We start from the raw sequence: 14,887 nt of genomic DNA, 5'->3' as shown, positions 1-14,887 counted from the left end.
TCCACCAAACTGTGGTTGTAGAAAGGGTCAATTTTCAGCAGAGTATATTATCAAGCAATAGATTATGAGAGTGATTGTTTTTGGCTGTGTCATCTAGCTTAAATTTTGACTACGTTTCTGTTTTCATCATGCATCATAAAATGCTTCACCCTATTTTTTTATTTTTTCTTAGGAAAGCAAAATATAAAGACAATTCTTTTTTTTTTCCAGACACAAAACATATGGATCCCTGTGAAGATTGTAGGAGCAATTCCAAACACTCCGCCCCGCCCGGCATTTATGCCTATGTATATTTTAGAGATCGATCAGTTTGTCCTGACACCCCTTACAACTGCCGCTATAGATGCAGAAGATGATGAGACCCCCAAAAACAGACTTGTGTTCAATGTTACTTCAGCACCACCAACGGGATTTATAACCCATGTGGATTATCATAACAAAGAGATAACATCTTTTACCTGGCAGGACCTGCATGATATGAAGATAGCCTACCAGCCCCCAAACATAACACATACAGAGAGGCAGAACTATGAGGTAAAAATACTAATAGTGTAAACAGAAATATCTTTAAATGTAACTGCTCATAGAGAGAAGCACACTCACAGGAACGAACAACCGACTTAATACCATTGTTAGCCTGTTCTATGGCGATTTACCACCTGGGTGCAGCTTCTTTTAGCCCAGTAATGCTTTTCACAGAGTAGAACTTTCCTGTAGTGTATCAGTCTGATCCGGCCTATTAAGGTCAGAAATACCAGGCAATTCCTCTCTGAACAAGGAACAAATCAACCCCAGACAATCGTTTCGGTCCAGAACAAAAAATGAAACTTATGAAACTAAAATAAAAGAGCCTGAGAGCAGAGCTGTGCGATTGTCGCAGTATTGAGAGCTCTGTCCTTTTTTGTTAGGTATGTGCAAAATTCCTTATTCAGATATTCGTTTGTCAAACAAATTCCAAATATGGCCGCAGGTAGCAGTATGCAGCTAAGGTCGGTGCCGGATATATTACTGCTAAAGTGCAGCATACAAAGAGCTGGATTAGCACAGATATTTATGTGTTGCTCTTTAACCCTTTTATATCAGGCGCTGGAAATAGCTGAATCCTACTACTCACGGCCATATTTGGAATAAATTTGACAAAGAAACATCTGAGTAACGAATTTTGCACATATCTACTTTTCACTATCCATAATATAAGTTATTAATGTAGTTATTTAGGAGTCGGCACTGATTGGCTGAACTGCATTTCGTTCAAAAGCACTGAGATAAGGGGGCGATCTGCAGAGGCTTATATACAAGGTAATTACAGAGGTAAAACATATATTAAACATATATTATTATAACTTTTTTTGGTTAAGCAAAAGGATTATCTATATTTTAAACAATAAAAATTCTGGTGTAGTCTGTCCCTTTAATCTTCAGCCACTCTCAAAATGCCTCACCCCATGGCAAACCCTTCCAACTCCTCTTGGACTGCTGTACCACACCCACCAACAGTCCACAGGTTCACAAACCACATAGACTTTTCCACTAGCGTCCCACACTATTTTTTGAGCTTCCTGAGCCCAACAACTTAGTTGTCTACATTGGAAGGAACATAGGTGAGCAAATTAAATTAGGAGCAAAGACTTGAAATCCACAGGTTTTAAGCAAAAATAAAGAGTACATATTTTTTTGCAATTGAAGCAAAAATGTTCTATTTAAGTCAACCTCACTAAAATGTTACGTATCTTGTATTTTCTGAAGTGTTCTTTCATACCATTCAGTAGCCTGTGATGAACCTTCTCTCTACCTTTCATCTACTGTGCACTTTCCAAGTAGCCTGCTGCAAGTTTAAATACACAAGCTGGATCTCGTACTCCCTTTCCAAGAAACTGCACAAAACTATAATTTAGGTGACTGTATATTAATGTACAAAACTTTATAGTTTTTCAGACTAGGGTAGTGATCATCAAAAACATTGAACATTACACAAGAAAACTGCAGGTTACAGCAGTTTAAATAAACTAATAAATGTTGTTATTTTTTTTCATGGTATTTTTGTTTTAGGTTCCCCATTATACAAATGTAGACCCTATTTAACATTTGTTTTTGGTTAAGAACACATAGACCCTTAATTTATTCTCTAAAGGTTTATGTGAATACATATATTAATCTACATCTTTTATCATTTATGTTTATTTTAGTGTATTTATAAATAAAGATAATATTACATTCATGAGAGACATGTTACATAGCAGAGATTGACAATAGGACTAAGATATGTAACTAGAAGTTTTAAATACTGAATTCCTTGGTATGAAGGGAGCACTCAACCTACAGAAGATGGGCATTTTACATATAGAGATGGAACGTTATTTTGAATATAAAATGTAGCAATATAACAGTTAAATGTATCATTTGAATGTAGTTTCCTATAGACTTACACTGAAGTATGAGAATCAACATTTCAAATTTACATTCAATAAGGGGAAAAAATAAAGGTTTTTTGCAACAATTAACCCCTTGATGACCAATGACAGAATGTTTCCGTCATGAAACATTTGAGCAAACTCAAACTGTGTCCTTAAGGGGTTAATGTTGAATGTTCAGCAAAATTTAACATTAATTTGCAATGAATGAATGCGTACAACTATCTTATTCTAGTAAATGTGCAAAAAACATTTGTTTATCTCAAATCCAAGACTTTCCCTGTATTACATTGTTGCTGTAAAACATTGAGTGAATGGATATTGATATATTAATACTAAATAAATATAAAATACAAATAAATATTCAATATATATAATGAATTTTGTATAGAATCTGTCCATTACATATTTAGTAGAATCACAAATTAAAGGTACAGTAAAGTGAAAATTAAACTTTCATGATTCATGTAGGGCATGTCATTTTCATTTTTAATTAGCATTTTACTGCTAGACAGAGCTAGGTAATGGGGGCAATATAGATAAAATTGTGCTCACTCCTGTGGAATTATGCAGGAGTCAGCACTGATTGGCTACAATTCAATTTTAGTTTAAATAGCACTGCTATAATGGGGTAGTCTGCGGAGGCTTAGATACAGGTAATAACAGAGGTAAAAAAAGTGTATTAATATAACAGAGTTGGTTATGCAAAACTGGGAAATGGGCTAGGGGATTATTTATATTTTTAAACAATAAAACAATTCAAGTAAACTGTACTTTTTACTACAAATGCACAAAACTGCATATTCACTTTCAGCATATATTTGTCTTTCATCTGTAGGTTGAATTTCAAGCAATTGACAGTTTCTTCATGAACAGTTCTCCAATAATTGTTCATTTTTCAATTCGAACAGCAGAAACCAATGCTCCAAGGGTATCATGGAACATGGGTAAGTAAACAATAAAACACTGTCACCTAGATTACGAGTTTTGTGTTACAGCTTTTAACGCTGAAAAAATGGCAATTTCAGCGTAAAAGCAGTAACGCAGCTATTGCGAGTCGTGTCAGTATAGCTATACCGCAAGCATTTTAGCCTGTAACGCAATGTTCATTCCGCACTCAAAAAAATGTTTTTGAGTGAGATTTTCATAGCGCCGTATTACAGGTTGTGTGGTCTGGCTAAAATGTTTGTGTTACAGCCTATACCAACACGATCCATACCCCCATCTGAGAGCAGTAGTTATGGATTTTGTGTAACAAAAATGTTTCACAAAACTCATAACTAAACTGTTACAAAGTACACTAACACCTATAAACTACCTATTAACCTCTAAAACACCACCCTCCCACATCACAAACACTATATTAAAGCTATTAATCCCTAATCTGCCACCCACCCACATCATGACAATTAAATAAATGTATCAACCTCTAATCTGCTGCTCCCGACATCACCGACACTAATAAAAATTATTAACCATTATTCCGCCGCTCCCCGACATCACCGCCACTATAATAAAGCTATTAACCCCTATTCCACCACTTTCCGACATTGCTGACACTATAATAAAGTTATTAACCCCTAAACCTCTGGCCTCCCACATCTCCGCAACTAAATAAACCTATTAACCCCTAAACCTCTGGCCTTCCACATTTTCATCACTAAATAAACCTATTAACCCCTTAACCGCCGGCCCCCCACATCACAAAACACTAAATTAAATTATTAACCCCTAAACCTAACACCCCCTAACTTTAAATTGAAATTACAATATAACTATATTTAAATAAATGAAAACTTACCTGTGAAATAAAAATAAACCTAATCTTACTATTCTAATAAAATAAAAAATCTTACCAATTAAAAAATCTAAATTACAAATTAAAAAAAAAAACTAACATCTAAAAAAAAATCTAAAATTACAAAAAATAATAAACACTAAATTATGAAAAATAAAAAACTCTAAGCTTACAAAAAATAATAAACGAAATGATAAAAAATAAAAACAATTACACCTATTCTAATAGCCCTATAAAAATAAAAAAGCCCCCCCAAGATAAAAATACCGTCTAGCCTACTATAAACTACCAATAGCCCTTAAAAGGGCCTTTTGTAGGGCATTGCCCTAAGTTAAACAGCTCTTTTACCTTTAAAAAAATACAAAGTCCCCCCAGCAGTAAAACCCACCACCCAACCAACCCCCCAAAATAAAAAAACCTAACTCTAAAAAAAAACCTAAGCTACCCATTGCCCCTAAAGGGGCATTTGTATGGGCATTGCCCTTAAAAGGCCATTTGTATGGGCATTGCCCTTAAAATGGCATTCAGATTTTTTAAATTGCCCTTAAAAGGGCATTTAGCTCTTTTTTAAACTGCCCAAACCCTAATCAAAAAAAAAAACACCCCAAAAAATAAAAAAAATACCTAACACTAACCCCAGAATATCTACTCACGGTTCATGAAGTCCGGACATCCATCTCGATCCAGGCGGCGAGAAGTCTTCATCCAGGTGACGACATCTTCATCCATCGCAGGGGCATCTTCTATCTTTATCCCGGTGACGCAGAGCGACGAAGACATCCAGCGCGGAGCGTCCTCTTCATAGGTCCCCGCCATACACTGAAGCTTCAATGCAAGGCAGCCGCTTCAAAATGGCATTCCTATTGGCTGATTTGATTCTTCAAATTCAAATTAGCCAATAGGATGAGAGCTACTGAAATCCTATTGACTGATTTGAACAGTCGCTCTCATCTTATTGGCTGTCTTGAATTTAAAGAATCAAATCAGCCAATAGAAATGCAAGGTACACCATTTTGAAACGGCTACCAACGCGATGCCCCGCAATGGATGAAGATGTCGCTTCCTATATGAAGACTTCTCGCAGCCTGGATGTCTGAACATCAGCAACCGTGAGTAGATATTCTGGGGTGTTAGGTATTTTTTATTTTTTCGGGTGTTTTTTTTTCAGATTAGGGTTTGGGCTTTTGAAAAAGAGCTAAATGCCCTTTTAAGGGCAATGAAAAAGAGCTGAATGCCCTTTTAAGGGCAATGTCCATACAAATGCCCCTTTAGGAGCAAGGGGTAGCTTAGTTTTTTTATTTTGGGGGGTTGGTTGGGTGGTGGGTTTTACTGTTGGGGGGACTTTGTACTTTTTTTTTTACAAGTAAAAGAGCTGTTTAACTTAGTGCAATGTCCTAGAAAAGGCCCTTGGATTTTGTGCGGTATGAAGCTTAATGCCACCATATCGCACGCACAAGGTGGCTTTTCAGTAACTCGTAATGGCAACGCTATGGAGGGGGAAATATCGCAACTTTTTGTGCGTTAATTTCGCACATTGTTTAGCACAAAACTCATAATCTAGGTGATTATTAGTTAGAGGTTATCTTAGTTAATTCTAAAATGTTCTCACATACAATTTGATAGACATGAGAATGGGCAAACAATATTTTCAAGTTATTCACATGACAAAAAAAATTGTTTTGTGCAATAAATGCTCTCTGGGTTGTTTGAAATTTGCTTAAGAAAATCTATTTACCTGCTATTTCCTAAAGGGAACTCTGCACTGCAGTGTAGGAACAGCTGGGCAGAAGTTTAAACCTAAATAAAATTAAAATAGTAGTCAGTGCTACTACTACAAGCCGACAGCAGCACAAACCATGTATATTCTTACATTTTTAATTGGGTCGGGATAGACTACAAACAAAAAAGATTCTTACGTGCTTATTGTCTGACCCTGGAACTAATCAGCTGACATGTATCTTTATTGAATAGTAAATCTGAAGCCTTTCCTGCCTGCACAAAAGCCTCTCCAGCCTTTGAAGTAAATTTGAACAATTTGGCCAAATACAATAATACATCCTTACAGTCCATTAATGGAGGGAGTTAATGAGACATTAAAGTCAACATTTAACTTCCTCTAAATGTTCTGCTAAAAGTCCCTTAGACAAGAAACCTGGGATACAGAGTTAGGGTGGCATGGTGAAGCTGGTATTGTGCAGACATGACTCCGTGATACAGTGAAGTTATTGTATTTGTGGCTAGGTGGTCGGCCAAGTCATTGGGCAGTATTGTTGTTTCTATCAGGATGAACATGACAAATACCCTAGCGTGCACAAGCAACCTAGTCACAACCCCAAATGCCAAAGTCTGCCCATAACACTCTGAGCCCTACCCATGATGGAATACCCATTACTCCACATCCATACATCTTGCCTATAATCGCTTAACATCTGTAATTCCAACACTCAACGTGTATAGGTTTCTGCCAAGTGAGTGTCTGCTGCCCCAATGATAAGTTCAAAAACTATTGCGGGATTTGTGGTGAGGTAGGGGGCAGTTTGACAGCATAGCTAAGCAGCTTGGCTGAGGCTGGGCCATTCCTGTGCACATTTAAGTTGTCTCTGGTTTCACGTAGGATTCATAAATATGGTGTAATACTTACAACACACTTGCGCCAACATACTGTTGTTAGTGTTGTTGAGTGAAACCTCGTCATGCACAATACTACATAACCCAGACATACCTGCATTAATATTTGAAACTTACCGTTATTTTCTACAAATCACAGGTCTCACCCTGTTGGAAGGTCAATCCCGGCCAATCCTGTGGGATAATTTTCAGATCGTAGACAGTGATAATCTTTTAGCAGTAAAGCTTGTTACTGTTGATGGTTTACAATATGGACGTCTTACCAACAGAGGTAATTTTTTTCTTTTAAAAAATAGTGCCATTATTTATTCTTTGTTATGTCTTTTGATATTTTAATTGTTTTTTTTTTTTTTATTTATGGATTTTTCATTTCCATTTTTTTATGTTTAAGATTGAATATACCTCAAAAAATGCCAATATGTATTTTTAAACAAATGTCATCTAAGTAAGGTGCACTGAAGTACCATGAATTGTACTTTTATTATTAAACCTACTTTTCCATTTTTTTCAAAACGGGTCTATTTCCCACTTCTTCCAGAGTCCACAAGTACATACTGCTGATTTAGTAATTCTGTGGTTTATCTTATCACCTTGGCAATGTTAAACTGTGATTGCTTAAACCAGTGCAGCAGCTCATGCTCATATACATATATGGGCCACTGTCATGGAGACCAAGCAAACATTTAGGGCTAGATTTTTTTTCTTTTAAAAAATAGTGCCATTATTTATTCTTTGTTATGTCTTTTGATATTTTAATTGTTTTTTTTTTTTTTATTTATGGATTTTTCATTTCCATTTTTTTATGTTTAAGATTGAATATACCTCAAAAAATGCCAATATGTAGTTTTAAACAAATGTCATCTAAGTAAGGTGCACTGAAGTACCATGAATTGTACTTTTATTATTAAACCTACTTTTCCATTTTTTTCAAAACGGGTCTATTTCCCACTTCTTCCAGAGTCCACAAGTACATACTGCTGATTTAGTAATTCTGTGGTTTATCTTATCACCTTGGCAATGTTAAACTGTGATTGCTTAAACCAGTGCAGCAGCTCATGCTCATATACATATATGGGCCACTGTCATGGAGACCAAGCAAACATTTAGGGCTAGATTACAAGTGGATCGCTAACAGTTACACACAAGCGAAAAGGGGTTTATTGCGGTTGTTTGTCTGCGTTGAGTTTTTCACTTGTATTACAAATTCAAAGTAAACGTGATCGCTTGAGAGCAATTGAAGTTAATTCTCGTCTGGTTAGCGCGACCTAAGCTCTGGTTAACCGTTTCGCAAATCAAAAAAGTGTCACAAAATACATCAAAAACACATTACAAAGTACAGTTACACTCATAATAACACTGTCTAATAAAAATAATGCTCAAATATGAGGTCTCAGGGGTTAGAAAAATAAGGCATGCAAAGGGCTTTAACATTGAGCTGCATACATATACATGACTAAAGATGTATGTATATATATATATATATTTCTTTCATGTAATTGGCAAGAGTCCATGAGCTAGTGACGTATGGGATATACAAGTTTCCCAAACCTCAAAATGCCTATAAATACACCCCTCACCACACCCACAATTCAGTTTTACAAACTTTGCCTCCTATGGAGGTGGTGAAGTAAGTTTGTGCTAAGATTTCTACGTTGATATGCGCTTCTCAGCATTTTTGAAGCCCGATTCCTCTCAGAGTACAGTGAATGTCAGAGGGATGTGAAGGGAGTATCACCTATTGAATGCAATGGTTTTCCTCACAGGATCTATTTCATAGGTTCTCTGTTATCGGTCGTAGAGATTCATCTCCTACCTCCCTTTTCAGATCGACGATATACTCTTATATATACCATTACCTCTACTGATAACCGTTTCAGTACTAGTTTGGCTATCTGCTTGATGGGTGTCTTTTGGTAAGTATGTTTTCATTACTTAAGACACTCTCAGCTATCGTTTGGCACTTTATGTATTTATATAAAGTTCTAAATATATGTATTGCACTTATATTTGCCATGATTCAGGTTTCAGTATATTTCCTTTTTGAAGACTGTCAGTTTCATATCTGGAAAATGCTTTTTTATGAAAATGTATTTCTTACCTGGGGTATAGTCTCTTTTTCAAATTGACTGTCTTTTAAATTTGCGGGCAGAATTAGGCTTGCGAGGGCGCAAAATGCCAAAGTTTATTGAGTCATTCTTGGCGCAAGATTTTTTGGTGCAAAGTTACGTTCGTTGATGCAAATTCGTCATTTCCGGCATCATAGTTGATGCCGAGTCCTTCACGAGTGTGTCGTTTTCGGACGTTTTTGGGGCCAAAAAATATTTTTCTGTTTGTTGTGCGTCATACTTGGCGCCAAATATTTTTATTATTTAAGACCCCATTCCTATATGCCTCTTGCCTTTTTTCTCTATCAGAGGGCTAGGCTGTTTGCATTTGTTCCCATTCCTGAAACTGCCATATAAGGAAATATATGTTTTTTTTCTCTTACATTTGCAAGATGTCTCAATCTGATCCTGTCTCAGAATTCACAGTTGGATACCTGCTGCCTGATAACAGTTCTACCAAAGCTAAGTGCATTTGTTGTAAACTTGTGGAGATTACACCTCCAGCTGTGGTTTGTAGTTGTCATGATAAACTTTTAAATGCAGAAAATGTATCCATCAGTAGTAGTTCATTACCTGTTGTTGTTCCCTCAACATCTAATGCACAAGATACACCTGTAATTTAAAAGAATTTATTTCTGATTCTATTCAGAAGGCTTGATCTGCCATCCCGCCTTCTAACAAGCGTAAAAGGTCTTTTAAAACTTCTCATAGAGTTGATGAAATTTCAAATGACCGGCAACATACTGATTTATTCTTCTCTGATGAGGATCTATCTGATTCAGAAGATCCTGCCTCAGATATTGACACTGACAAATCCTCTTATTTATTTAAAATGGAGTATAATCGTTCTTTATTAAAGTAGGTGTTGAATACATTAGATATGGAGGAAACTAGTCCTCTTGATATTAAAACTAGTAAACGTAAAAATTCTGTTTATAAACCTCCTGTGGTTATTTCACAGGTTTTTCCAGTTCCTGATGCTATTTCTGATATGATTTCTAAAGAATGGAATAGGCCTGGTACTTCTTTTATTCCTTCTTCAAGGTTTAAAAAATTGTATCCTTTGCCAGCAGTTAGATTGGAGTTTTGGGAAAAGATCCCCAAAGTTGATGGTGCTATCTCTACTCTTGCTAAACATACTACTATTCCTACGGAAGATAGTACTTCTTTTTAAGATCCTTTAGATAGGAAACTTGAATCTTATCTAAGTAAAGCTTATTTATATTCAGGTCATCTTCTTAGGCCTGCATGTTCTTTGGCTGATGTTGCAGCTGCTTCAACTTTTTGGTTGGAGACTTTAGCGCAACAAGTATTGGATCATGATTTGTCTAGCATTGTTAAGTTGAATCAACATGCTAATAATTTCATTTGTGATGCCATTTTTTATATCATCAAAATTGATGTTAGATATATGTCTTTAGCTATTCTGGCTTAAATCTTGGAATGCTGATATGACTTCTAAGTCAAGATTGCTATCTCTTTCTTTCCAAGGTAATAAATTATTTGGTTCTCAGTTGGATTCAATAATTTCAACTGTCACTGGGGGGAAGGGAGTTTTTTTGCCTCAGGATAAAAAACCCAAGGGTAAATCTAAAGCTTCTAACCATTTTCGTTCCTTTCGACATAATAAGGAACAGAAAACTAATCCTTCCCCAAAGGAATCTGTTTCCAATTGGAAGCCTTCCTCAAATTGGAATAAATACTAGCCATTTAAGAGATCAAAGCCAGTCCCCAAGTCCGCATGAAGGTGCGGCCCTCATTCCAGCTTAGCTGGTAGGGGGCAGATTAAAATTTTTCAAAGATGTTTGGATCAATTCGGTCCAAAATCATTGGATTCAGAGTATTGTCTCTCAGGGGTACAGAATAGGATTCAGAGTAAGACCGCCTGTGAGAATATTTTTTCTCTCACACATTCCAGCGAACCCAGTAAAGGCTCAGGCTTTCCTGAAGTGTGTTTCAGACCTGGAGTTATCAGGGGTAATCATGCCAGTTCCGTTTCAGGAACAGGGTCTGGGGTTTTATTCAAATATATTCATTGTCCCAAAGAAAGAAAATTCATTCAGACCAGTTTTGGATCTAAAGATTTTGAATCGATATGTAAGAGTACCAACTTTCAAGATGGTGACTATAAGGACTATTCTGCCTTTTGTTCAGCAAGGGCATTATATGTCCACAATAGACTTACAGGATGCATATTCCGATTCATCCGGATCAATATCAGTTCCTGAGATTCCCTTTTCTAGACAAGCATTACCAATTTGTCGCTCTTCCTTTTGGCCTAGCGACAGCTCCAATAATCTTTTCAAAGGTTCTCGGTGCCCTACTCTCTGTAATCAGAGAGCGGGGTATTGTGGTGTTTCCTTATTTGGACGATATCTTGGTACTCGCTCAGTCTTTACGTTCTGCAGAATCTCACACAAATCAACTAGTGTTGTTTCTTCAAAGACATGGTTGGAGGATCAATTTACCAAAAAGTTCTTTGATTCCTCAGACAAAGGTAACCTTTTTAGGTTTCCAGATAGATTCAGTGTCCATGACTCTGTCTCTAACAGACAAGAGATGTTTAAAATTGGTTTCAGCCTGTCGGAACCTTCAGTCTCAGTCATTCCCTTCAGTAGCTATGTGCATGGAAGTTTTAGGTCTCATGACTGCAGCATCGGACGCGATCCCCTTTGCTCGTTTTCATATGAGACCTCTCCAGCTTTGTATGCTGAATGAATGGTGCAGGGATTATACAAGGATATCACAATTAATATCCTTAAATCACAATGTTTGACTTTCTCTGACTTGGTGGTTAGATCACCATCGTATAATTCTAGGGGCCTCTTTCGTTCATCCAACCTGGACTGTGATCACAACAGATGCGAGTCTTTCAGGTTGGGGAGCTGTTTGGGGATCTCTGACAGCACAAGGGGTTTGGAAATCTCAAGAGGCGAGATTACCAATCAATATTTTGGAACTCCGTGCAATTCTCAGGGCTCTTCAGTTTTGGCCTCTGTTGAAGAAAGAACTGTTCATTTGTTTTCAGACAGACAATATCACAACTGTGGCATATGTCAATCATCAGTGTGGGACTCACAGTCCTCAAGCTATGAAATAAGTATCTTGGATACTTGTTTGGGCAGAATCCAGCTCCTGTCTAATTTCTGCGGTTCATATCCCAGGTATAGACAATTGGGAAGCGGATTATCTCAGTCGTCAGACTTTACATACGGGAGAATGGTCTCTCCACCCAGATGTGTTTTCTCAAATTGTTCAGATGTGGGGGCTTCCAGAAATAGATCTGATGGCATCTCATCTAAACAAAAAACTCCCCAGGTACCTGTCCAGGTCCAGGGATCCTCAGGCGTAAACAGTGAATGTGTTGACACTTCCGTGGTGTTATCAACCTGCTTAAATTTTCCCGCCTCTAGTTCTTCTTCCCAGAGTAATCTCCAAAATCATTATGGAGCAATCGTTTGTGCTGCTGGTGGCTCCAGCATGGTCTCACAGGTTTTGGTATGCTGATCTTGTTCGGATGTCCAGTTGCCAACCTTGGCCACTTCCATTAAGGCCAGACCTTCTATCTCAAGGTCCGTTTTTTCCATCAGGATCTCAAATCATTAAATTTGAAGTTATGGAAATTGAATGTTTAGTGCTTAATCATAGAGGTTTCTCTGACTCCGTGATTAATACTATGTTGCAGGCTCGTAAATCTGTTTTTAGAAAGATTTATTATCGAGTTTGGAAGACTTACATTTCATGGTGTTCTTCTCATAAATTATCTTGACATTCTTTTAGAATTCCTAGAATTTTACAGTTTCTTCAGGATGGTTTGGAGAAAGTTTTGTCTGCAAGTTCCCTGAAAGGACAAATCTCTGCTCTTTCTGTTTTATTCCACAGGAATATTGCTAAACTTCCTGATATTTATTGTTTTGTACAGGCTTCGGTTCGTATCCAGCCTGTCAATAAATCAATCTCTCCTCTTTGGAGTCTTAATTTGGTTTTGAAGGCTTTACAGGCTCCTCCATTTCAGCCTATGCATTCTTTGGACATTAAATTACTTTCTTGGAAAGTGTTGTTCCTTTTGGCCATCTCTTCTGCAAGAAGAGTTTCTGTATTATCCGCTCTTTCTTGTGAATCTCCTTTTTTGATTTTTCATCAAGATAAGTCAGTTTTGCGGACTTCATTTAAATTCTTACCTAAGGTTGTGAATTCTATCAACATTAATAGAGAAATTGTTGTCCCTTCTTTTTGTCCTAATCCTAAGAATTCTTTGGAGAGATCTTTACATTCTTTGGATGTGGTGAGAGCTCTGAAATATTATGTTGAAGCCACTAAAGATTTCAGGAAGACTTCTAGGCCTCTATTTAACAAAGTCTGGCGGACCTGATCTACCTCGCTGAATACGGAGAGCAATACGCTCTCCATATTCAGCATTGCACCAGCAGCTCACAAGAGTCTAAGTAGATTAAAACATATACAAATATATTTTTGCAATATTCATATTTAATAAAGTGTTATATTATACTGTGTATTTACTGTAAATATTCCCCATTCCATAGCAGTTTTTTCAACTTTTTTGCTCCATTGACTTCTATGGGGGACTACGTTATCGCTCATGCGATATTGTAAGTTTGGCTTTTTACGCTCGTTGAGTTTGCAAACGAACAAAAACTATTTACTCTTAACTTGTAATACGAACGCAATCTGACACATGCAAAAAGCATACTTCTAGTGCAGTTAACGCTTGAGCGGGAGCGTTAAATATTGCTCCACTTGTAATCTGGCTCTTATGCTTTAAACAAAGGGTTTATTTCTAGATTTCTCTGAAATCAAAAAATTATATACATTTTCTTAAACATTTTCGTAATAAATTGACAGTTTAAAGTAATGCATTTTATATGCAGATATTTTTCATCCTATATGAAGAGGCTGGTAGCTTAGTAAGGCAGATGCTGCGGTGGAGTCACTACAAACCAGGGGGTCACATAATATCGTGGACGAGTTGGGAAGGTTGAGGGCGTGGTTGGTTTGGTAGCAGAGCAGGGAAGAGAGTTGGCTTTTCAGGGTGTGGCTATACAATCCTAGACATACCATGGTTTTTAAACATCATAGGAAACTATGGTAAGGTCAATGAGCAAAGATTTTAAATCATGACAATCCTGCAAAATACAGGACAGTTGGGAGATCAGTAATGTTACACAGAAGGAGTTAAGAAAACATCTTAGTTTGCTTATCATTAAATATCATTTGTATTTTTTATTTTTTATAATAATACTAATTTATAATTTGTGCAGGAGCTAAAGCATTCATATTAACTGTACAAGACATCAAGGATGGCCAGGTGAGATACCACCACGATGACAGTGACACCACTATGGACTATATTGTTTTCAGAATTTATGATGGAAAACACAGCATACGGCACAAATTTCCCATAAATATCCTTCCTAAAGATGATAGCCCACCTTTTCTGGTCAACAACATTGGCTTTGACCTAGAAGAAGGAGCAGATGTCTTAATAGAGAAGCACATGCTAATGGCCTCCGACCTGGATTCTAGCGATGATTACATCCTTTACAACATCACAAAGCCACCAAAAGCTGGAGAGCTGGTAAAGAAATACTATGCTGAGACTTCAGGTAAGGCCTTCAACATTGATCTGTAAGAATGTATTGAAAAAAAGCCACCTCACCCAAAAAATGGTTTGTCATTGCTTAATAACATTACTTGTGCACTGTGTAGTATACATTTAGAATACTTCCCTCTGTCAGACAATTAGTGCCAGATTTATATCACTGGGATCCAAGTTTCAAGGTATTAAGAAGCTTCTTGGATTTAAACCCTTCTGATGGCCATTAAAGTTAAGCCTGAAATGTGCATTCACTGTTGCCAAAGCAAAAACCTACAGCTACTTAACCATTCTGATTGGATTTACTAGACAGCCAATATGGATGGGCAAG

General features: G+C 36.9%; 1 protein-coding gene across 1 annotated transcript in view; it reads left to right on the top strand.

Annotated features, from left to right (window-relative positions):
* Nucleotides 1–14,887, top strand: part of LOC128641079 (FRAS1-related extracellular matrix protein 1-like) — a 393,612-nt gene that overhangs the window by 68,036 nt on the left and 310,689 nt on the right. Inside the window, exons 6-9 of the mRNA XM_053693633.1 lie at nucleotides 211–534; nucleotides 3,250–3,358; nucleotides 6,977–7,108; nucleotides 14,222–14,566. Coding sequence (XP_053549608.1) covers nucleotides 211–534; nucleotides 3,250–3,358; nucleotides 6,977–7,108; nucleotides 14,222–14,566 — 910 coding nt within the window. The remainder of the gene's footprint in view (nucleotides 1–210; nucleotides 535–3,249; nucleotides 3,359–6,976; nucleotides 7,109–14,221; nucleotides 14,567–14,887) is intronic.

The sequence above is a fragment of the Bombina bombina genome, chromosome 10, assembly GCF_027579735.1.
Source record: "Bombina bombina isolate aBomBom1 chromosome 10, aBomBom1.pri, whole genome shotgun sequence".
Taxonomy (NCBI): domain Eukaryota; kingdom Metazoa; phylum Chordata; class Amphibia; order Anura; family Bombinatoridae; genus Bombina; species Bombina bombina.
This window is presented reverse-complemented; position numbering and strand designations above follow the sequence as displayed.